Source organism: Protopterus annectens, chromosome 13.part0, assembly GCF_019279795.1.
Source record: "Protopterus annectens isolate FY-2018-M chromosome 13.part0, PAN1.0, whole genome shotgun sequence".
Taxonomy (NCBI): Eukaryota; Metazoa; Chordata; order Ceratodontiformes; family Protopteridae; genus Protopterus; species Protopterus annectens.
Genome location: NC_056747.1, coordinates 533817458 through 533843324, shown reverse-complemented (window position 1 = coordinate 533843324; position 25867 = coordinate 533817458). Strand labels below are relative to the sequence as shown.

Genomic DNA, 25867 nt, shown 5'->3' with positions numbered 1-25867 from the left:
AAACATTTACTACTACTAAACTCTGAAGCCACGTGTGAGAAACATAGGCTGATTTATATTGATTTTTTTTTAATTTGTTGTGGGGGAAAAAAAGCAAATATTGTGAAAATTGTGACAACTGGGGAGAAAATGATGTGTGGTGGGAAGACCTGTTTTTGTGGAACGTGACTGCTGTGAGATGACCTGGAAGTATTGTGTGCATTTTAAGAATGTGACACAAGAATATAAACGGAGGAGACCAAAGCATTACTGTGTCATTCATGGCTGTCGTGAAAGGCATTTGAAATAGAAATGTGGTGACGTGAAAATCCAGAGGAATTCATTAGAAAAATAAGAGAGTCACCTACCTGTGAGAATAGCTCAATTACAGGTGGAGCAAAAAATAGGGAAATTGTTAAACTAAGTGATCTGAATACTACAAGACAAAGAATAAATGGGAAGAAATCCTGGATTTATTGGAGATGTTTGTGTATGATCTCTGAAACCAGATGCATAGGTAGACTAGGAAGATTTATGTGATGACATGACCTGCACTATGTGTGTGGAGTATATCATGTTGCAAATGAAATAACGAACGTTTTGCTCATCAGGTGTATAATAAATCTAAATGTGGCCTTGAACTTGGAGTAAATGTTCTTCTTTCATTTTTTCCCGGTTAGGGGTCGCCACAGCGGAACTCCGGTCCACTAATGATTGGCAGATTTTTAACGGGTGCCGAGGTGCCAGCTCGACGCCCAACCTTCAACGAAGGCACATCCATTCTACACGTCTTTCGAACGACACTCGACCACGGAAAGGACATGCAGACTCCACAGAGAAGGCGCTCCAGCCGAGAATTGAATGGGAGAACCTCTTGCTGTGAGGCGGCAACGCTACCGCTGCACCACCGCAGCTTTTGATAGTTTAAAAATTATTTACTGATCGGCTCAAAGTACATCAAAAATGTTATGTGCAAATGTAGATATGTTACCAAAGTTGGATTGTAGATTTGACTTCTCTGATATTGAATAAGTAAAATGTGTATTTAGCCACTATAGCTGAATTGGCCCTTTAGTTACTTTTCTATTTACTGTTACAGTGTAAGGAGAAGAGTAATCAAATAAGTGTTAAGTAGTAAACTTAATATATGATCAACTGTTAACCATATTTAAAAATGAAGCCAAACCAAAAAAGAACTGTAGATACTCCACCAAAGGCTGCCTGCTCACAAAAAAATCCAAAGGGAAAGAAGAAAAAAGCAGGGAATAGCCACCAGGCTGAACAGCATCAAAACTTTTATTTAAAACACAAAAACATCCATTCTTGTGTTTTTAATTGTGTTTTGAAGCTGTTCAGTGTGGTGGCTAGTACCTGCTTTTTTCTTTCCTTTGATATTTAAAAATGATGTGACCAATATAAATATTTTTATAGAAAAGTGGACTACCAGTGAACCTCTCTGGAGAATTAACACAAGGCAGTAAGTAACTGATTTATTTTCAGGTAAAGATGTTTATATTTAGTTAAAATTAAAAAAATGAGTAAATGGGTAGCATTATAGTTTAGTAGGAGTGGTACGAGTTGAATTAACTCCAGGGGTTTCTTGTAAAGATGTTGTTGAAATTATATTGTGATAAGTTAATCACTTTACTAGGTTATGTATGTCAGCTGTAATAGTATGAATTGCTGCTTTGTTGTACGTAATGCTGACTAATGACCAGGTATATGGAAAGAGTAATTGTTAGTTTCTGGGGATTTATTACCAGTTAATGTGCAATATTGCTTAATCTCAATAAAATGAACTGAATGGATAAATAGTTATGGTATATGTTCCAAAGTGTGTTTCAAGCAAGCAATAATGCCCAACACGGTGTGTGTGATTGTGGAAATCACACCCGCCCAGGCGTGTTCTGAGCAGCAGAGGGCCTCTGTACCCCTGGAAGGGCATTATTTCCACAGTAACACACACCCTAGAGGGCATTATTGCACTTAGAGAATGAGTTGTCTGTAAAATTGTTGAGTTTTACTTATTTTTTTTTTATTTCTATATTATGCTTTTTATATATTTTTTATGTAAAATAGTTCCTCCGCCTTATGTTTCAAACTTGCTGTAGTGTGTTAATGGTGTTGAAGGAAGTATTTTACATCCAAAATATAACACTTAAAAAAAAAGTTTCCTTATTCCTAAAATGTTTGATTTGTTGCCAGTCATCAGAGATTGAAGTTACTAAATAACATACATTTGAATTTCAGACTTTTATTTTCTTTCCTTCAGAAAATTCATGCTGATGCAAATCCTTTTAAGTGAGTTTGTAATTTTATAAGAGCAATAATTAAAATTTGTTCCTATTTTTGAGCCTTTGCTCTCCCTTTATTTTAGGCTTTATTCCAGGTTCCTTCAGCTGATAGGTCCAAAGGTATGCAAACCTCTTTACTGCTGCCAGTGGTCGATCTCACTTCTCTCACTCTCTCACACACATCTGCTTCAGAAAATACATGCTAAAACAAATCTTGTTGTTCAAGCAACTGATTTTATTAGAGTGAGTTTTAAAATGTGTTCTCATTTTGAGCCTTTGTTTCTCCTTTGTTTTAGGCTTTATCTAGATATGTTGAATTACTAGGTGGAGGGGTACGCAGACCACCTTAACTTCTGCTGCTAGGAATCGCTAGATTGCTCTTTCTTCATGCTCTGTCTGTCTCATACACACGCGCGTGCACACAGTCGCATCTTATTTTATGCACACCTTCCCTCACACATTCCCTCACACATGCAGACAGAAACATATTCACACACGCGCACTTTTTTCTGTTTGAATTATGTTTTTTTTACACTGGGTAAACAGCAAAAGTGCTGCTTAGTGACTATAAAATAATAGTTTGATCTTTCTCACTCTCGTACTTGTATACAGTCTCACACAGATAAAAACACATACTCTTTTTTTTATATATATATATTTTTTATTTTACACTCGCTAAACAGCAAAAGTGCTGCTTAGCGAGCATAAGGTTGCTTTTTTGTTTTTTGGAGCCTAGGCAGTCACTGAAATTCAATGATCAGTCCGCCCATCTTGTAAATAAAATGTGTAAGAATTTTAAGGAGACAGCACAAGGTTTATAATATCTAAAACATCTTTTTAAGAATGGTCATACTGGGATGACACCAAAATTGTTTAATTAGGTGATGCTCATGGCTTTGAATGTGTAGATTTAATATATAAGGTTTATAAGGTTATTACTTTTAATGTATAGAAACTGATGCAAGGGGTATCAGTGTATTCCATCAAGAGTATCAGTAAATGCAGATAATTTGTGAGGAATAAAACCTGGACATTGATATAAAAGATAGATGTGGAGTATCAGATAATGTTGGAAATAATTTGGTTAGGAATATGCTGAGACTGCATCTTATAACGTGATGAGCAGTACTAACTTGAACTTTGATTTTTAATAAAGTTGTGTGTGTTTAGTTTGATTAGTCTTGATCATGGTGTAGACTAATGTAATTCATGCTTGCTAAGCTTTATTTGAGGAAACAGCATGACTGCTTAAATTGTCATGCTAGGAAGATGCCTGATGAAGAGACGGGACCTCCTTGTCCTCTGCTGATGATTTTGGAAGATGGAAAAAGTAATGTCTTGTTAAAAGCAGAAGCATGTGTGTAACTGAAGTTTTTGTGCAGTAGTGTAATGAGAAGGCAGTATGCATGGGTTGCAAAGAATTGCATGGTATGCATGTTAAGCAAAGTTATAAGACTTGGTGTGAAGGGGAAATATATTAGACATGGACATGGGAATGATCAGTGTTAGAGAAGGGAGAAACATGTTGTATGTAAATGAGTAGAACAATTTGGGCAGATGAAATCGTGAGTTCTTGTACGTATTTTCAAAGTGCAGTCTAATGTGTAGTTTTTTCCTGTTTGCTAGAAACCAAACTCATAAGGTCAGTAGGAGAAAGTAAATGTAGGAAGAACATGAGCAAATTATGCCAAAGAAATGTAATCAGATGCGTTATGAAAAAGTATGATGGATATACTGTGGATGATAAATTATGAAGGACACAGTGCCATACCTACTGCTTCAGTAAACAAGTGTATGGGTCAGGGAAAGTAATGCGTTTGTGCTTGTAAAAGTATATGATCATGTCATTAACGACAACATCTAGAATTGTGCAACTGCATGGTAGAAATCATGCTATTGGCACACTTATGCACTATTATGTGTTGTATGCAGTGATCCAATGTTGTCTGTTTTCTTCCTTTTCAAACATATGGGTCATTGGAGCCAACCTCGGCACCAATTTTGAAGCTTCATGGGATCCAGGGCTCTGACTCCTCCCCTACCCATAATCCCCTAGGCTCTGCCTTAAATGCTTAGCTCTTGTTTGCCACTCGAACAATAAGGACGTGTGAAAGAACTCTTGAACAGCTTGCTGTATCCTTCAACTCTTTTTTGGTACTCCTCTTCTACCATGAGAGATTTATATTTTTCTGTAGTGTAGAACTTAAGGTTTGGGTCTAGTGATCATTTAGTATAGTCTGGTTAACTTGTTTAGTTAAGGAATTGGGGCCCATTTTATTTGTTGTTCTTAGCTGTTTCTGTAAAAAAAAAAAAACCTAGATTATATATTTACTTGTATCTTGTGGCTTTGCTTAGTGTGTAACTTCCTTCCTTTTGGGATATTCAACGTATGAGAATCCTTTAGGTTCAAGAAGTGCTCAGAGTGAGCACAAATTTCCACCCCAGAACCCACACTTCAAATGTGTTTACTGTTTAGGTGCGTCACACCTCAGTATGGACTGTCAGTCATGTGCAGCGTTTAGGGCTAGAGCCCTTCAGAGCAGAAGGGATAAAATTGTTTTAAAAGGGCTCCTTCCAGCATAGACAGGGGCTACCCCTTCCTCTTTTGGCATCCACTCCCAAAAAAAATAGGTCAAAATGAAACGGCCAGGAAATCGAAAAAGAAAAGGAACATGTAAGGACAAAAGGGAAAAGAGCAAGTCCCCCACTAAATCCACTAAAAAATGCTGTCTGGAACCAATAACCTCACTTGGTCTCAATCCTAAGGTTACCTCTAAGATTGGATCCGATGTGTCCTCGGGTCTGATCAGCTTCTCCATGGACCAGATACTCACCAGGACAATTGAGTCCTGGGCTACATTCCCCTTCCTTCAGGAAAGGAGATACTGTTGATACATATGACCTTCAGTGGCGTCATCCACTCACTCATCACAAACCCTCACAGAGCTCAATAACTGTAGGATTGAGGAATTTTTGAGGGAGCAAATTCATCTGGAGGTTATCCAAGTGCCATCCCCTGGGAAGGTACAAAGTACTAGCCATCTTACCTCTCCTGTACTGAAATTCATACTGACTCGTCTTTCAGGTTCACTGTTATTGGATCCAATTGGAGCCAGAGCACCTTATGTCTTCGACTGCTTCCCTCTCTCTCTCTCTCAGCTCTGATGCCTTTGGATAGAGATGAGACTTGGAGCCGTAACTTCAACATCGAGTTCCTAGGAGTGAATTGGCACTGAGATTCTTGGAGGCATCTCTCCCACTTGGGGCTTTGGCTCTGAACAGCTTGTATCGGAGTTTGGCTTTGGGACCAGTGATCATCTGTGGAATCCCTTTCTTTGTTAGTTTGGAGGGAGTCTTCTGTGCTGGTGGTAGCTTTGGCCTTCGAGGCCTTTAAGGGTTTTGGCAAATGCCAAAGACGGAGCATCTTCAGCTGGGGTTTGGGTGCAGCCAAAATGGATGAAGTCTGTTTCCTGTCCTCTTCATCCTGTCTGATAGAGACAGTCAGTACAAAGTGCTTCAGTGGAAGTCTGCTTTGTCAGATCCCCATCTGATTCTGAATCTCCTACTGCTATCACAGTAGGTGGCCCCAGAAAAAGGACATGCAAACGAAATCACTTTGATTCTTCCCCAGCGTTTTTCACCAAAGATACTGACTTAAAGGAATGAGAGATTTCCCCTCACTCCCTCTCTGAAGATGTCACATTCAGTGATATTCTCAAATTAATGAATCAGAGAGGTGGTTGGTCATCCCTAGACCTTTCTCTGGATGAGTCTGTATTCTTGGAAGCACTTGGTTCTGGACCATCATCATCCTGGGTGGTACATCCCATTGACTCACTAACCTTATGGCTTAATGGACATGGAAAGATCCTGATATGATGGAGTCCCTCCCTAAAACAGACCATCCCATATTAGCTAAACCTAAGGACAGGAAGCACTGGAGTAAAGGTCCACCAGTAGATGCTATGATGATGGCAGCAGCCACCAAGAAAAGAACCATCAGAAGAAAGTTCTCTTTGTATCCTCCTAATAGAGAATCTAGGGTGATGGACAGATTCAAGAAGCTGGCCTCTGTCAGTGACTTTCCTTGGATCGCTGAACTATTTTGCTGATTTCAGAGAGACTTGACCAAAGAGATCACCAAGTCCTTCTTGGGGGTATTGTATTGCCTGGGGTTTTTCAGAAAACAGTGGACTCCCAGCTTTCCACCCTACAATCCACCTCAAATGTGACCATGCATTTACTCTCTAATGCAGCTATGACAGTGCAGCCAGAACAGCAGGCAGTGATATCACCATGAGCTGCCACACTTGGATGCGTCTTTGTAACTTTGTCTGGAAGGGTTGAATTCATCCTTTGTAAATGCCCCTTTATGATGGTTCCACTTTATTTGGACCTAAAGTTAGGCACACACCCAGAGCCAACAAGATGGTAAGACTCTCTCTGCAGTTGGAGTACACTTTTACACCCGCAAAGAACTTTCTCTAGGAACCAGTGATCAGAGAAAAATATGTGGTTCTGCAAATTAGAGTACTTTCCAGGACTCCCAAGGTGATAGACCTCCCCATGGCAGAGGGGAAGGCAGTTTTAATGGACAACAGTCGAGAGGCAGAGGCGGACCACATGACCAAATCTTTCATGGTCCATTTTCTGAGAAAGCCTTTAAGCGTTCCTGAACGGTTGACTGACTGCTGTACTCTGAAGAGAGTTAGGGAATGCCCATTTTTGCACCCTTAAGCTTGACACAAATAACTTCAGATTCCTGGCTGTTAAAAATAATATACAGAAGTTATTTCATTCCCTTTTTCACAACACCTCAGAAAAAGAAGAAAATCCCCAATGTTTTACCCAGTCCCAGTCAGTGGGACTCCGCAGCCATAGAAGTTTCAAAGCTGCTTGAAAAAAATTGTTTTCTAGATGGTCCCCAAGACGAGTTAGAATCCAGAGTCTATTTCACATTCTTTTAATACCAAAGAAAACCGAGGACCCAGTTTTGATCTCAGGCACCTAAACAGGTAAAGTTCTAGATGATCACAGTGCAATCCATTTTATCTCCTTGAAGGATGATTGGATGTGCTCTACAGATCTCTTGTATGCCTACTATCACATCAAAATACCAAACCAATCCAGGAGATTTCTCCATTTCTGCCTGGGAGCCATTCACTATCCATTCCAGGCAGTGCCATTTGGTCTCACCACAGCCCCAGGGTGTTCATCAAGATTAAGACGGTGCTGTCAGTGCACCTGCACCTATTGGGGATCCAGGTATTCCCTTACCTCGACGATTGGCTCTTCACTGCTTCCATCGAGCATCTGCTGTTTCAACACCTGGACCTGGTAGTTGTTTCTGGACATTTTGGCAGATTTACAGATATTTCTAACTCTAACACAGAGTATAAAGTTCATAGGATGCCACCTAGACACCAGACTACAAATAGCCTTCCCCAGTCTAGAGTTCTTTCACTTTGTCTTACAGCTTTTCATGTACTGCTTCATCCATCACCATCATTGTGGTTAGTTCTGTGTCTTTTGTCTCATGACATCCACAATACTAATATTCCCTTTAGCCAGATTCTACATGAGAGTACAGCAGTTGACTTCAGCAATACAGTGGTCTCACTCTCTTCACCCTTTACATTTGAAAATTCAAATTACACAGATTTGCAAACACATTGCTTGGTGGATAAGATCCATGAGGGTGACCCAGGGTCAGTCATCCTTTTCAGGCAGAATCGTCAGTTGCAATAGTGATCACAGACTCCTCCCTTCTAGAGTGGGGAGGTGCATTTTGAAGGGAGAATGGTGCAAGGTACATACTCTTCACTAGAGGCCAGTCTTCATATTAGTTTCTTTAAGACGGGTCCTCCTAGATCTGCAGGCATTTCAGGACCTCCTCCCCAAGGGTGTGATTTCCATACAAATGGATAACATGTCAATGGCATCGTACATCAACATGCAGAGAGGAACCCATTCTTATCCTTTGTCGAGAGGCCATGAGAGTATGGCAATGAGCAATGCCTTCACAACATTTTCTGATACAATGCACATCCTGGGATTATCCAGTGTACTTGTGAACAAATTGAGCAGAATAGTTCTGATGCCTCAGAAGTGGTCCCTTAATCCTGCAGTGACACATGTAATTCCCAGTTGCTGGGGCCAACCTTGCTTCGACCTCTTTGCATCTTATCTAAACAACAAATGCAGTAGGTATTTTATCCTGATCACTCCACAGGGACATTCACCGAAGGATGCTGTGGTCCACAAGTGGCCTCCGGGCCTCCTGTATGCCTTTCCTCCTGTGATCCAATGAACAAATTCATAGAGAAGGCAAGACAGTGCAAGGCTAGGGTGATCCGCTTTGCCCCATTTTGACCCGGCAGTCATAGTTCCCCTACCTTTGGCCTCTACTAGTACATCCCCATGGATGTTAGTTATCCAAATCTGCTGACTCACCCTTCCAGGCTACCTTTTCCAGACCAGAAGTCCATGAAGTTAACTGCATAAGTTCCTCCAAGTTTGAACATAGCCAAAGATGCTAGGCATTCTCTGGCAGTAGTCAGTATTGTTTTTGGTTCACAGAAGCTATTCACTAGAAAAATTTATCTGAGTAAATGGAAGAGATTTTCAGTTTGGGCCTACTGCAAAAGTCTGAACCCATTTTCAACACCTGTTCCATCCATCTTAGAATTTTTATCTGATCCTTTTAATAAAGGTTCCAGCCTTGCCACCCTCAGGGTACATTGGGCTCCAATTTCAAATTTTCATGTTGGACGTAAAGACATTCCTTTAGCTTCTCTACAATTTCAAAAGCCTACCTGAATGAGGCTTTTCTGCTGAGACCTCCCATTAGAGAACCCAGCATTATGCTAAAAGCTCTAATTCAGGCTCTGTTTGAACCCACTACCACTGCAGATCTAAAATTCCTTACTTGGAAAACAATTTTCTTAGTGGTTGTGACATCAGCCAGGTGAATTTGAAAGTTACAGGCCTCCTCTTCTAAGCATCTGTATCTAGTGTTCCACAGAGTTAGTTTCCTTTATAACTAACACATCCTTTATTCCAAAGGTGACATCCAAACTTAATTTAGATCAGTCAGTACATTTGCCTGTGCTTTTTTCTGAGGTATTCAAATAAAGGAGAATACTTACTGCATATGCTCAATGTTCACAGGTGGCTCAGATTCTGTATCCACAGGTTAAAAGAATTTAGAAAGGAAGATCAACTGTTCATTTCTTTTTCTAAACAAAAGTTGGGAAAGGCATTTACTAAGGTTAGTTTATCCAGATGGCTCTGATTCCATTTTTCGTATACAATAATTTACTCTTGTAAACATAAAGATCATTCAGCTAGTGCAGTTCCTACCTTAACAGCATTTAGCAAAGGTTTCATTAACTACATTTGTGCCCCAGGCACCTGGGCTACGGTAACACATTTTTGTGTCTCACTGCAAGTCCGACACTCAATCTAGATCGCGTTCCTCATTTGGCTCCACCATACTTGGGAATGACCTTCCTTAATACCATCCAGTTTGATAGCTTGCAATTCTGTCCCATGCATTTGAAATGGACAAAAATGGACAACATTGGATAGAAAAGTTGTGTACTTTTTATGTTAGAGCCATGTTGTCTGATTTCTGTCCACTTTAAGCTCATGCCCCCTTCCAAATTGTCACCTATGGCTTTGAAATGATTGAGTGGATTTTATTCTCTGTCTGTGCACAGTCATGTAAGACTGTAGCCACTTTTCCTCAGCAACTTTGATGTGTCATAATTAGGGGGTTAATTCTTAACACAGGTCGTTTTAGATAATGTCTTAATATTTCACAGAGATGGGAGGGTAAACGTGAATCTGAACATCTAAAACAGAGCCTAGGAAATGATGGGTGGTGGAGGAGTCAGAGCTTTGATTCTGATGAAGCTTCGAAGTCAGCACTGAGGTCAGATCCAGTTGGATCCAACAACCCATATGTTTGAAACAGACAAAAATCAAACGTGGATCTAATGGTATGGTAAGTACAGAACTTTTCATTTCCCTAAACACTGCAAAGGTTGTAATGGTCTACATGCCATTAATATATGCATTGTCCATTTACACTGCACTTTTACTGTCACTGACCTGCCCAGTGGACATCCTGCTTTTGATGCCTGCCATACTGTCTAATGCCTCTAGATGTCCTTGGGGCCTTGCACATTATTTCCCCACTGTGTACTTGGTTATTGAAGTTGTGAGCATGGCACTTTTTGTCTGTACCCATAGTGAATTTGCAATGGTCATATGTATCTGCAACTAAATTTCACTTTAGCCACGTGTCCCTAATCAAATGTACCCATAGGGAAGTGTCTTGTCACTAACAGCCTGAGCCTGTTTTGTCCAGCTTTCACTTCAAGAAGGTTAAACTGGATATTAAAATATTTTTCTACTTTTTACAAGACAGGTGTTTGTTCTCATTTTGCAGGGGGAGAAAGAGTCCCAATTGAGCCATTACAAACACATCAACCAAACTACAGGGGTTTCTGGACAACGGACCATGGTTGGGGACCTACTTTCAGGTTGTGTACCTTACAGCCACTGTACCCACTGTAAGGCTTTGAATAAAACTAAGGAGTTTTCCAGCAGTGTAATACAGGCAATGTTTTTCAGATTCATTTTTTTTGCAAATTGTGGGACAAATTGGCTGATTTATTTGGTCACCTGTAGTTGCCATGTTTTTTATGTTGGACAGATGTCCAGACCCCTTAGGGTCCGTATTTCAGAACACTTTCGTGGGATAAGAAATTAAAAAAACCCAGTAACACACTATACAAACACACCATTAAACATCCTAATGCTGCATTCAGATTTACAGTTATCGACAAAATCATGGGCAATAGGGCTAATAAAGCAGGATGGCACAGCCTTTTGGATTCAAAAGAAAAGAAATGGATAATTAAGCTGGGGGCTTTATTTCCACCTGGCCTGAATGAACATTTGTAAGGAACCAATCATGTTTCAACATCAATCTGTATGTTCACTATAAATAGGGACTACTGTTCTCATTTTATTTTAAACACTGAAGAAGGCTGTGAATTTATTGAGCTGAAACCGGACTGTTTATCGTACTTTAAGACAAGCTAATAAAACTAGCAAAAAAAGAAGTAATGTCACCAAAGGCAGAGCACATCAAAATATAAAACTCCAAAAACAAATGGTTCTGCCACCAATTCCACTTAAAAACACTTGAAACTTGAAAACTTAATTAAAATATATAAGATATAAAATAAACACATTGGTTCATAAACTGGATAACTGCTTTGAATAAAGCTAAGGAGTTTTCCAGCAGTAATACAGGCAATGTTTTTCAGATTCATTTTTTTGCAAATTGTGGGACAGATTGGCTGATTTATTTGGTCACCTGTAGTTGCCATGCTTATGTTGGGACAGATGTCCAGACCCCTTAGGGTCCATATTTTAGAACACTTTAGTGGGATAAGAAATAAAAAACCCACTACCTTTAATACCTTTTTCAAATCGTAAATGTTTGCCAGTGAAACTTCCTCTTAAATACCTTCATTTTCTAGTGTTCCCTCAGATGCATTTAGTAACCATAGCATCATACACACCCTTTTAATTGTCATTTTGAGTGCTGAAGAGCTTTCCCTTTTAGTGCAGGTTTTAAAGGGACAAATGCATTCATGACTGGTGACTGATCTGATTGCAAATTCATTATCCACTTCATCTCTTCAATTTCTGTTGGGTTTACTAAATCCCCACCTCTTGGTTTCATGAAGCCTAGTTAGTGCCATTAACTTGAAAGAATGACTGTCATTTATACTAATATGCATATAAAGTGCATTGCTGGTAACTTTTTTCTTATGTCAGATAAGTGCTTTAGGATACGTTCCTTGAGCATTTGATTAGTTTTCCCCATGTAGTATGCCTTGCAATGACTGCAGGTTGCCAGGTAGATAATGTTCTTACTCAGTTTGCAAATCCTTCAAACTTATAGTTCCTCTTAGGGGAAGCGCTTATCTGTTTTATGAGCCATTGTGTTTGTTTTCTCTTATCGTATATTTTAATTAAGTTTAAGTTTCAAGTGTTAAGTGGAATTGGTAGCAGAACCATTTGTTTTTGAAGCTAATAAAACTACACAGCTTGCCCTGATCTGCTGGCTTTGTTTGATTTTTGCATTTTGTTTTTTGAGCCATGCGGTTGCCATACGGGCAGGACATCCCCACAGTTTGCATTTATTTATATCAAAGCAAGGTTCAAGTCTTTAGAACAGGTAATTCTGGTACTGTTTGTTTTGCGGATATGCAGGAGGTCCATCAGACTGGGGTCTGTCAATACCTCGTATGCTAGGCATAGATCTCCCCTCAACAGCCTGTATGAGACCAAATACAGGAATAGGGCCATGATGTGGTCTGCATAGGACATGTTGCTTATGCCCTGTATTCTTTTAGTGAAGAACCTCTATGGATGCTCCAGTTGTTGGATATGCCTAGTTAGGTACATACAGCGGAGCATTTTAGTCAGTGATAGGTCTGATGAATGCCAAATGCAGTGGAACAATGATTTCCTGGGGCCTAAATGCCATACCTTTGTTTGTAAGTTGCACAGCATAGAATGATTTCCTCACTACCATAGACACGTGATGGTCAAAGGCTAAATTATTGTGTCCCCAAGTCCCTAATTACTGGGTCAGCACATAGGGGTGTGTTCTCATCTAGCCCACTCCACCCCCCCACTCTCCTTAAGCTGCCCATTCTTTTGCCTTCTTTATGCTCCATCATAGATATTTTTTCTGTCCTTCACCATCTCCTCACTAATTAATACTACTAAATTTCCTTTCTAAGTCTATACCCTAGGGGTCCCTTCTTTTCATACTTCAACTCTTTACAATCTCCCATAGTCCTATACCTATGACCCTACACAAGCTCCCTATAACTCCATTAACTTTACTCTCTCTAACCTACTAACAATTACTACAGCTATGCTCACATGACTCAACTTTGTAAATAATGTGAATAGTTTTCTACTTCAAAAACATGCATGTTAAGCAAGCATATCCAGAATTCCTCTCTTTATATATGTAACTGACTTTCACACTCAACACTTCACTGCCATTGCTCAAAGGAAACTGTATAACCCTTAACCTCTCTCTATGAATTTGCTAACTATGCTTGTGAATATTCTTACTTTTTAACTCTCTTTACAATTTTATCTTGTATACTCCTGTATTTTATTGTAACTGAATTTGTACAATGCTTTCTTGGAGCTTTTCCCCCCGGGCCTCCACTGTAAACAGGTCATGTTGGCCCAGTGGACTTCCCCGGTAACCAAACTGGAAATAAATAAATAAAATAATTGTGTTTCTGTATTAGTCCCCCCAAGCAGTCCGCTATGCAATGTTTATCACTACAAATTATCACTATGAACAAAGATTCTAACTACATGACGTTGTACTTTCTAGGCATGTTTTCACATTCACTAATCCTTCCTAGCTTGTATACATTAACTCTCAACTCACTTGTTGCTTGTGCTATGCCTATGCTAACTTTCTCTTTTCTTCTCTTCTCTGACAAGGACTTTCTGCAGTCTTTCAGTGACAAAAATGAAGTATACTTGTTCCGTGTTTCAAGCCCTTCAACTGTTCTCTTCCTCATATGATCTGAAAAAATTTGTTCACATAAGCAAAAACCATGCACTTGACACTGTTTTATTTTCTCTCAGAAATAAGTTTTGTAAACATTGTCATCTTTTTCCAGCACTGCTAACAATACCCAAATTATTGTTTTCCTGTATTTACATCTGCATGTGTTCACCTGTTTTATATTGAATGTTGTTGTCGTCTGTGTTATTCTTTGAGTACAATATAATTTATTGAATGTTTTGTTATCTTGATTGTATTTCATTGTATTTTCATTTTCTCTAAAAATGAAATGACCCTGTATAGGAATAACATGGTTAGTAAGACATAAAAAATAAATTAAGCAACTCTGGAACTAGCATATGCTGTAGTGTTTTACTATGTATGGATTTTGTGTGTTGGAAAAAATCCCATTGCCAGTCCATTTTCTTTGAAGCTCCAGTGAGTGAAATTGCTCAGAATTAAAAAAAAAAAAAAAATGCACCTCTCCCAAATCGTGTGATGATGGAGTTAAGGCATTCTGCCCCATATGGTTATATACTGTTTTTTTTTTTTAGTATTGAATAATTTCAGAGACTGATGTATTGAAGAAATTGTCAGAAGTGGCACTTTTATTTCTGCAAGGGGAACTGAATTTTAATGCCCTCTGGCTCTATCTTGTTGGCACTGTTGTTCCTTCTGCATGTGCTGTAATGTTATATCACCCTGTAGAGGAAGATAGGAACCCAGGTGAATGACTAATGCTTGGCAGGAGCTTATAAGAAGATATGCATGACAGAAATCTGGCCAAGTGAATTAAAAAAAAAAAATCGGATGGTTGCAAGGATTCTGTTGCATAACGTCATGGTTTGTACAGAAAAGCTATTCTTTCCCCATTTAAATAAGTGCCTTAGGAACCACCGACAGTTTCTTTGAAGAGAACCCAAGTGTATAACAGTAAGGCAGTCATCACTGCTTGTTGATGAGAAATGTCAGGAGTATTATCATTGTCCAGGATGCAGTAAAGTGAAGTTACTAAACTGGACAGCATCAACCTTAACCCATAAGATGGGTAAGAAGCAACTTAGCTTGCCAGATTGAACGTACTCTGTGCATAATTTCAGTACAGGGGTAAAGCTGTAAATATTGCTTTGGACAGTATTCATGTTCATAGGTTCATAGGTTGGTACTAGGCTATCAGCCCTAGGGCCTATACAAGCCTAGCCATAACAATTCCCTGGCTATTTCTTCCCACATTATTTACTTTCCTGGACCCCTGTCTAGCAGGGTGACTGACGTGATCCCTGGGGTGAATTTCCTCTCTCCCATCCAAACATCAAGGTCCTCTTGAAGAGGTCCAAAGAGGCACTCTGCTTGACATGTATGGGCAATCTATTCCAGAGTCTGGGGAGTCTCTGGGTCAGGAACCTATCCCTCCAGCATGTTTTGTTTATTGTGATGACAAGGTTTAGATCCCTGGAGCGTGTAGCTCTGAGGGATTGGGATTTCTTTAAGTGTAGCATGTCCAACAGCTCTGGGTTTGACATGGCCTTGTATGTTAAGCAGAGATCGCCTCTGAGTAGACAATATGCGACAGAGTATAGCTGGAGTTTTTTAAGGTTGTCAGCGTAGGGCATCTGCTTTAGGCCTGTGATTCTTTTAGTGAGGTATTTCTGAGGCCTTTCCAGTTGTTGCAGATGTCTTGAGAGGTACATACCAAATGGGGCGTTGTATTCTATAATGGGTCTAATGAGGGATGAGTACAGTGGGACAATGACCTCCTTTTTTCTGGATGAAAAGCCCTTCGTGATGAGGTGTGCCACATAGAAGGATTTCCTGACTGTTGTGGCGATGTGGTTATCGAAGGTGAGACCACTGTCCACCTGTGTCCCTAAGTCTCTTATCACACTTTCTGTGTTTAGTGTACTGCCACCTATGTGGTAATTCATGGATACATGTTTTTTCCCAAAGGGGTAACAATACATTTCTTGGCATTGAGCTTGAGCCCATGGCTCTGGCACCAAGCATCTGTTTCTGTAAGGCCCTTTTGTAGAGTATCCACATCATTTGGGGATTCAATAATGGCTCCCAGTTTGCAGTCATCTGCAAACTTTGTTAGTCAGAGTCCCTTAGTGTTGACCTGTACTTCAGAGAAGTAGATGCCAAACAAGAGCGGCCCCAGGACTGAACCCTGAGGTACTCCACTTGTCACTTGTCTGGAGCTGGATTTGGAGTCGGCTACTTTTACAGTGTGGGTTCTATCAGTGAGCCATTTAGCAACCCATTGGGTGACATAGGGATTAATACCCAACTTAGTAAGTTTATCTATGATTCCAGAGTGGGGGATGGTGTCAAAGGCCTTGGCAAGGTCTAGATAGGCTGTGTGGACCACCTTACCCTTGCCCATGGCTCTGGAGACTGATTCAAATAAGTCAGTCAGGTTCAGGAGACAAGATCGGCCCTTCACAAACCCAAACTGGGTGGGGTCCAGTGTTTGAAGGTTGCCAATGTCTTTGTTTATAAGTTCCATGATAATACGCTCCATGGCCTTGCAGATAAGGCTTGTCAGACTGATGGGACGGTAGTTTCCGGGATCCAAGGTGGATCCCCCCTTGTGGATTGGGATAACTGTAGCTCTGAGCCACTCAGTGGGCACGAAACCTGAGGTGAGGCTATGATTAAACATGACACTTGGGTGAGGTGCCAGTTCATATTGTAGTTCATGTAGTACACAGCCCGGGATGTCATCTGGTCCCATGGATGCTGTGTTCTTGGCTTTAGAGAGTGCGTTTTGTACCTGTGTGGCCGTTATTACTGGAATTTGGCAATCTTCCGGTATTGAGATGGGCCATTTAGGGGGTGAGGGGGGGTGAAGTTGGCACTGAATCGATCTGCCAGGATATTGGCAATATCCTTTGGATCAGTATATTTATTGCCATTCTGTTTTAGCTCAGAGCAGATCTGAGCATTGCCATTTAGATTCTTGACATAGTTATAGAATGCTTTGTGGTTGTCTTTGGAATCTTTGGCAATTTTATTTTCATAACTAGCTTTGGAGGATTTTATGAGGCATCTCAGTTTCTTACTGAGGCTAGTAAGGGAGTTGTTTGCATCCTGGGATTTTCCTCTTTTCTGCAAAAGTTTCTTCCTTTTGTTGTAAAGTTTGTTTATGGCAGGGGACCACCAGATTGGCTTCCTTTTTTTGGATTAGAGCATTTTGGTTCTATTTGGGATGGCACGATTCATGCATGAGTGGATGTGCTCGTACAGTGCCTTAGTGTAGGATTCAGCAGTTGAACTTTCAGTTCCCGACTGCATGGGTGTCATGAAGTTTGTCACTTCTGACTTGAGTAGCATGAAGTTGGCTTTGGAGAAGTTTTTTATGGTGGTTTCTTTACTGGGGGGTGGGGGTGGGATGTGGATGTTAAGGGTGATTAGCTTATGGTCAGACCTGACTAACGAGGGGGTGACCATAGGTATGGAGCATTGATTTGCCATGTTGGTAATGACCAGGTCTAGGATATTGGAGCCCCTGGTGGGACTATGGATTAGTTGATCCAGGGCGTTGGAATTTATGAATTCCAAGAACTGTTGCACAAAGGTGTTGGGACATGAGTAGTTTTCCCAGTTAATGGCAGGGTAGTTAAAATCACCCAGTATTAGGGTGTTTGGTTCTATCTTAATATTTTCCAGTATGTTTAAAAAGGTGTAGTGAGAATCTTGGGGTATGGTGGGGATCTGTAGCAAGCTACAATTTGGATTGCAGTCTTACCTAGTGTTAGTTGCACTTGGAGAATTTCAGACATATTGTGTTGGCCAACTAGCCTGGTGGTATGAATATCCTTGGTGAATATTGACACTCCTCCACCTTTAGTGTTTTGGTCCTGGTTTGGTGGCTGAAAAGTGTGGTAAGAGTTGTAGCCTGGTATTGCAGGGGTGCTCTCTGGAGCCTTGAACCAGGTCTCAGTTACTGCACAGATATCGATGTTCTCCATTTTTAGGAGTGCCTCGAGAGAGTGCATTTTGAGGTTTAGACTTCTAGCATTGAGTAGCATTACCTTCAGATTTTGCATGCTTGTACCTGTTACGGTGGTGGTTTTGTCCTTTGAAGTTTGCCTAAAAAAGGCACTGTAGGGGTGGCAAGAGCCTTAGCCAGTAACCTGAATCCCAGGGGCGACAGGTGCAGACCATCTCTGGCAAAGCATCGTGGTCTGTCAATCATGTCATCCCAGGCAGACAGATACTGGATCCCCTTTGAATGACACCATAAGCTTAGCCAATTGTTGAAGTCAATCATTTTATCCTTATATTGTATCATTCTGGGCGAAGGCAGGATGCTACTCAGGGCTAGGGTCATACCTGCCTGGGCCACATGATCCGAGAGCTCTTCCATGTCTCTTTTCATGTAGTCCAGGGAGGTACGTCTCAAGTCATTCACTCCAACATGGACAATGACAGAGTCATATTTGTACTTGTTGTGGAGTGACTTGAGTGCATGCATTATGTGGCGAATCCTGGCACCCGACAGGCAGCTGACTGTAATTTTCTCCTTATTCAACCTGGTGAGAGGGACATCAGTGTGCCGGACTATAGAGTCACCTATGACTAAAGTGTTAGGTACATTGTCTTGCCTTAGGGGCTGTTGCTGGGTGGCACACTGGTGTTGTGAACTATGTGACACATTGGTTGTGATTGGTGTTTGTTTGCGTTTCAGCTTCAGAGGTCTTTGTTGCTTGGGCAGGTTACAGTTAAGGGCCTCTGCATATGTGGATTTAGTGTTGCTATATGTGGGTGTAGGTGGTGCGGGTTTAGAAGGGCTATGTGTTGCTTGAGGTGTAGTGTGGGTGTTAACCTTCTCCTCTTGACTGTTTAGCACAATCTTGGGTGGAGAGAGCTTTGCTTCCATTTTGGCTATGTAAGTGCATTTCTCACAGGTTGTAGTGTTGGGTGGTAGGAGGAGAGGGTTGTCTGTGTACATGAGGCAATTGCTGCATTGCCCCAGTATGCCCAGATTCACCAGGTGGACAGGAGAAATCACCGAAAGCTGACCCTTGGACATGCCTGGTTTGGGGCTTTTTTTTTTTTCTTTGTAAAGTACAGGAGCTGTTTCCTTAGCAAGGTACTTTGCAATTATAGGCTGTTTAGTGCCTACTATTAATTTATCCTTATTAACAAGGAGAGTTCAGTGTTTGTATGAGTTTAAGGCTTCCTAGTGCTTTCCAGCAGGTATTAGAGAAAGTGCTAGTCACAGGGATGCTTAAAGGTAAGATTGAAAAGAATGCACTCTGCAGTGTGCACTACAGAAGTTAGATGTGAAAGTAGGTAACTTAAGTTTTACCTATTTAAAAAGTTAAGGTTTAGTGGAGAGTTACTATTTTTAAAACAGCAAGATGGATTGAAAGGGGTGGTCACTTTTGTAATTTGGTACTATGAAATACTGTAGGATGGCCAATAAATTTAAATAATTGAAGGGGTGGGATTTCAAAAATGATGATTTTGTGATTACTCACATAAGCCAGTGAAAGTAGAGAGAAATGAGATATATGGTCAGATTAACATAAGAGGCGGGCAACTAGAAAGACAGTGGTATAGACAACTTAAATGGGTGGGATCTGTGTGCATGCGTAAAATCCAGGAGTTCACCAGTCAGAATGAGAAGTAGAATGCCCTTAGCTATGACTAGTCAGCCAGTCAAGGTAAAAAAAGGAAGAGTGCATCTGCAAAAGCCAGGTTTTCTACTTCGTGCACTGCTGGCCATTTAAGTACAGTGGCTAAAGTCTACCTACAGGCTAATTTTATTGGTTAAGTTGCTCTGAGAAGTGCCCCCTCAGCATCTTCAGGAAGGGTATTATAGCCCATGGTCCCCACTTATTAAACTGAAAGATCTAAGATGGTGAGATTACATATTATCCTGTAGTCCTCTCTGTGTAATTGTAATGCTGTTGTACTCTGCTCTAAAAGCGATTTTGACAATATGAGGGAATGAAACTGGCTATCTCTCAACCAGTAGAAAATGATGTAGTGTTATAAAAATAAACAAGAAGCAAGTAGAATACCACCACCAATGATCCAAAATGTTTAAAAAACGTAAAATGTATTAGAGATTGTGCACTTTCATCCCACTGAAGAGCCTTCATCAGAATAACCAGCAATTAAAAAATGTTAATTTTATAGTTTTCTCAGAGAAAATCCATTGGTTAATTAAAATAATTCTTTAATTACCCCACTAATTCAATTCTTAAAGGTACGTGGATTAATTTAAAAGTTTAAGGCATATAATATACACAGTGTATAAAAGCATATGCTTCATACATGTGCATATACAACATAAAAGGTTACATACAAAAAATATAAAATTGCAGTTTATATGCTTTTATACACTGTGTATATTATATGCCTTAAGTTTTTAAATTCATTCATGTACCTTTAAGAACTGAATTAGTAATTACACAATTATTTTAATTAACCAATGCATTTTTTCTGGGAACAGTATGGAATTAATGATTTTTAATTGCTGGTTATTCTGATGAAGTCTCAGTAGGATGAAAGAGCTCAATCTCTAATAAATATTATGGTATTTAAACCATTTTGGATCCTCGGTGGCATTATTCTACTGACATCTCTCAATTGACATATTGACAATCTTTTTAGTATGTCACCTTGATGTATTTTGACACTGTTATCCATCAACTCCTTAGGTATTTGTGTTCCTTCATGTTGTCCACATGATTACCCTGAGATGTCCTTGAAAATTCGCATATGCCTACTGGGACTAACCCAGTTAATAAACCATAGATAAAAGTAGTACAGCAAATACATATAATAAATACATGCGCGAGTACACACACACACACACACACACACACACACACACACACACACACACACACACACACACACACACACACACACACACACACACACACACACACACACACACACACACACACACACAAACTGTAGTGGATTTGTAAATGTAAGATAGCCCAGCCTGCATTATAGCTGTATTTTTTTTTTATAGACAATTCACATACTTTGACAGGTCAAGGTTTGTTGCAAGTCGCTGATAAAAATATATTTTCTTTTCTTACTTTACAGCTCAGAAGATTATCCTGAAATCATTCGCCTGTTTCCATATGCTGATATTGAATACATTGAAGGGGCAGGGCACTGGGTCCATGCGGATAAAGCACAAGACTTCTTGAACTCTGTCTGTAGATTCTTGGAGGCATTCTAGAGATTGCTGCTTATGGCATCTTAATCAGGTGGTTGTGGCTTACCAGAGGCACAGTCGAGATCACTACATGATAGCTGATGTCTGAGTGTTTAATACACAGCAGGGCACTGCAGTGAAAAACTGCCAGTTCAGATCTTGTTAGGAAAGTAATATAGCACCCAAGAGGTGTGAAACGGAGCATTTGTATCTTGTGACTAGTCAGTCTTTTATTGACGTTTTAACCCTATATTTACTAGGGAGTCTTCCAGTGAGATTGAGATCTGTTTTAAGGTAATCTACTCTAAACTGTGTTGCAGACTAGAAGGTTCTTGTGCTGCTTCAATGAAGCTTCTGTCCAGCAGTGTGTATTACAGTTGCAAATGGATTTGGTCTCAGCATTCACAGTGTGTTTTGCCTCCTGTGCAGTATTACAACATAGACAACTGTAAAAAGTATTTCAGTATAGCTGTATGTGTCAGCAGTGGCATTTCCTTTGAGAACTAGAATGTGAATGTACCTACTACAATTATAGGCGTTAAACATGGCTTTGTAGTTAAAAAAAAAAAAAAAAAAATTTACATGAGTAAAACATGGAATTGTATATCGCTGTGAATAATCATGCAAGCTTAAATACTGAGTTTCAGTGCATTTACATTTTCATGTCTGTACCTCTACTTTTGGTACGGGTTACATGAGAATAATTTGAGCAAACTGGAAGACCATATAGCATTAATTACTGGAAAGCACCTGTTACTCATGATCTCTTGCTTTTCAGCAGTAGTACTGATACTACAGTGTTACATGACTAACCACTCAGTTCCCATGTTGCCTACAGACCAGTTAAATTATTTGTGACATTTACTTGCATTACACAGTCTGATGTGCATGGAGTGGATGAGATATGTGCCCAGCTTCCAGAAACATTCAGCAATTTCCAGGCAATTTAAAATCGGAATCCACTCATTGTAAAATTACAGTTGATATTAAGTGCTTTCATCCCTCAGACAGGGACTACATCAGAATATCAAGTTAAACAAGTTATTTCCTTGTGTATTTATTATTACCAATCAAATTTTAGAGAACCAGCTATCTTAGAGTAAGAATTTCTGTCCTAAACAATATTCTCACCAAAATTAACAGTAAAAAATTGTTAATCTAAAAGTTTTATAAAAAATAACTTTTATAATATTGCTAATACATATTTTCATAACATGTCAAACTTTAAAGTACACTGTAATTTAGCAACCCTTAGCCTCAACAGTGGTTAAATTGAAACACGCTCATGCAACCCAGGGGACATTGAAGCATTTGTTTTCAGCTGCCAAAGAAATTCTGTATATGCTAATAAATATTCTCAATCACCACCCCTAGGATTCCTCTCCACTTTTTCCACAGTCATAAAATAAAATCTCATCTATACATTACATAAATCGGCATGTTTGGCTAAAGCATTATTAAAGTTTTTCTTCCAAATATCGTAATTATGTTCATAAATCCTCTTCCTCAGGCATCTTTCTGTTTTACCAATATAAAAACACAAGCATCCTGAACATTTGCTAAATACTGGTATATTGGTAAAACAGTTGCCTCTTTTTAGAGTTCTAGCCGAAGACAAAATATTATCTAATCTAATTTTCTATCCTTCCATAATGTAAGGGCACTTATTACAAGCTGCACATTTCAATATTCCCTATAATTGTCCAAAGCAACTCAACTAATTTTTTTTAAATTAGCCAACGTTTTAAATGTAAAAGCAGGTTCATTACCTAAAATATTTTAAAAAATCCCTTTGTTTGCTTTCAGAATCTTTCAGTTCTGCTTGATAATGTTTTTAATACCCTATGAACAATAACTATATTGAGCAACACAGGCTATTTCTGATTTGCCTGAACAACCATCATCAAAGTGTCTTTACTTATGAGGCTGACCCCCAACAAGGGCTTGTACTTGGTCCCCCACAAGTTAGCATTTCCATTTATTTTGTCAACAATTGTTTTAGAATACTCTCTTTTTAACAAACATCTTTTGCAGTAACTGCATCTCAGTCTGTAGATCATCCCAATTGGAGATCATTCTGGCCACTCTAATACTTTGTCTCCTCACTAAAGTCCCTTAAAAGAAAAGGGGCAAAAACTGTTGAAATGCAAGTAAGAATCGCTAAATGTCGTTTTTTTATATAGCCTTAATTTAAACCAAAATTTCAGTGTGCTAAATATTGACATCTAAATAATTTCTATCGTTCTCATCAAAACTATGAATAAATTAAAAAAAAAAAAAAAAAAAACCCTCCTTCCAGTTTCTTCTGGCCCATCCCATAAGATAAATATATTGTCTAAAAAACTCAGATGTGAAGTTGTTCTCTTGCCGTTCACTCTTACTGATGGGTTCAGAGCCGATCCTCGGCTCCGACTCGGCCATCTGCAAAAGCTCAAGGTCTTTCGAGGCCAACTCCCTATCCCATGATGCACCCTGATCTTCCCTCTGATCTTGTGTGCCACTGCAACTTGATCGGACATTCACCAGTGAATAACTTTTCTGTCCTTACAAAAAAATAGTTATTTAATCATTTAGAATAGTGTATGTAGTTTGTATTTAGATCTTTACAACATTTAGATTGTATAGTTAGTCTTTAGGGCTGTTTTTTTTAGGTCTTCTCTTCTCCCCATCTATCTCTGAGCTAGCTTAATAACCGAGAAATTAGTGACCGTGTTTTTAGGCCCTTTTTTTCTCTTATCTTCCATATATATGTATGTGTTTATTAGATTATATCCCCTTTTTTCACAGGGCACATAATTTTTCTCTTTATATTATATATTACATAGAGTGTGTTGTGTTAGGTTTTAGCCCTTCTTTTTTATGGGGCAAATAGTTATCTTTAATAATAACATAATAGAAGTTAGTGGCCATGTTTTAAGTCTTTCTTGACATATCAGTGGTATTACTCTGACGCAAAACAAACCAAGTAAAAAACCTCACACAGCTCAATAGAGAACTTGAATTTAATCCACAATAACTTAAAGTGCTTTTCGTTAGTCCTCTTGACAAACTTTTTCAGAAGTACATACAAAAACAGGAGTGCCAACTTTGTTTAAATGCTCACACGTAGTTGCATAATGAATTGTCACGCATCGACGTGCCCCACAACGTGCAAATTAACATTCAGGTTAAAAATATGTATGTTAAAGTATCATCTTTAACTGAATACATTATAAATTACGAATATTACATATAAACACGTATAAGAATGTTTATAAAAACTTTCACTCCCATGTCAAAATAGTAACTACAAGTGTGTATACATTCAAAACTTTTCAATTACTGTATAATCCATGGGCTCCCCATGCGGTGCAAGTATAGCTAACCTTGTCATGGTATAGTGGGAGTCAGAATTTGTTTACAAATGTGACTTTAATGAATTCCATAGTATACTACACTCTCTCTTTTTAGACAATATTTTTATATTAACAAAGGGCAACCTGCAGATGAGTATAGAAATGGTTGACTATTTCAACCAGTCTACAGACTTCCTTCAGTTTACATCATAGGTTGGTACTGAGCTATCTGCCCGAAGGCATATATTAGCCCAGCCACGTTGTGCGGTATTCACCGCCCCTTTAGTAGTTCCCTTTACCCTTGTACTAGCAGCTAGTACCCTTGGCCCCTATCTAATAGTGCTGTTGGTGTGATCCCCGGTGTGAACTTTCTGTTACCCATCCACTCATCAAGGTTCCTCTTGAAGAGTGATAGTGAGGGGCTCTGTCTTATGTAGATCGGGACCCTGTTCCATAGTAAGGGAAGTCTCTGCGAAGGAAATCTATCCCTCCAGCATGTTCTATTCATTGTTGTGTTGAGGTTTATATCCCTGGAGCGTGTGTAGCTCGAGTAGATTTGGTTTTGCTAAGATGGAGCATGTTCAACAATTCTGGGTCGGATATGGCCCTGTATGTTAGACAGAGATCGCCTCTGAGAAAGCAGTATGCAACAGAGAACAGTCTTAGCTTTTTCAATCGTGCTGCATAGGGCAACTGTTTGAGGCCAGTAATTCTCTTGGTTAGGTACCCCTGTGGTCTCTCCAGCTGCTGGAGATGTCTAGCCAGGTACATTCCAATTGGTGCATTGTACTCAATAATGGGTCTGATGAGGGAAGAGTAGAGGGGCACCATTACACCCTTAGATCTTGATGCGAACCCTTTCATGATCAGATGGGTCACATAGAAGGATTTTCTAACCACTTTGGCAACATGGTTATCAAAGGAAAGCTTGCTATCTACTTGGGTCCCTAGATCCCTTATTTCTTTTTCAGATTTCAGGGGATTACCTCCTATGTTGTAGTTTGCGGGTACTCTGTTATTTCCAAAGGGGATTACTACGCATTTTTTTGCATTTAGCTTGAGACCATGGCTTTGACACCATGCATCAGTCTCATTTAGGCCCTTCTGGAGGATCTCCATGTCGGCCGGAGACTCTATTATAGCACCCAGTTTGCAGTTGTCCGCAAACTGTCAGCCACAGCCCTTCCGTGCTTGCCTGTACTTCTGAGAAGTATATGCCAAACAGGAGGGGCCCCAGGACGGAGCCCTGAGGCACACCACTCATTACTGGTCTGGATTCGGACATGGACCCCACTACTCTTACTTTATGGGATCTGTCTTTGAGCCAGTTTGCGATCCATCTTGTGACGTAAGGGTTTATGCCCAGGCTGGTGAGCTTATCAATAATACCCGAATGGGGAATGGTGTCAAATGCTTTAGCAAGGTCAAGGTAAGCCGTGTG

At 39.7% G+C, this 25867-nt stretch overlaps 1 protein-coding gene across 2 annotated transcripts in view; it reads left to right on the top strand.

The window, feature by feature from the left end:
* The window catches only part of ABHD11 (abhydrolase domain containing 11), a 554138-nt gene that overhangs the window by 371140 nt on the left and 157131 nt on the right, over positions 1-25867 (top strand). Inside the window, exon 6 of one of the 2 annotated variants that reach the window (XM_044054159.1) lies at positions 20977-23378. The exons of the other annotated variant lie outside the window; for it this stretch is intronic. Coding sequence (XP_043910094.1) covers positions 20977-21115 — 139 coding nt within the window. The 3' untranslated portion in view covers positions 21116-23378. Of the gene's footprint in view, positions 1-20976; positions 23379-25867 lie in introns of those variants that run through there. 2 annotated transcript variants of the gene reach the window in all.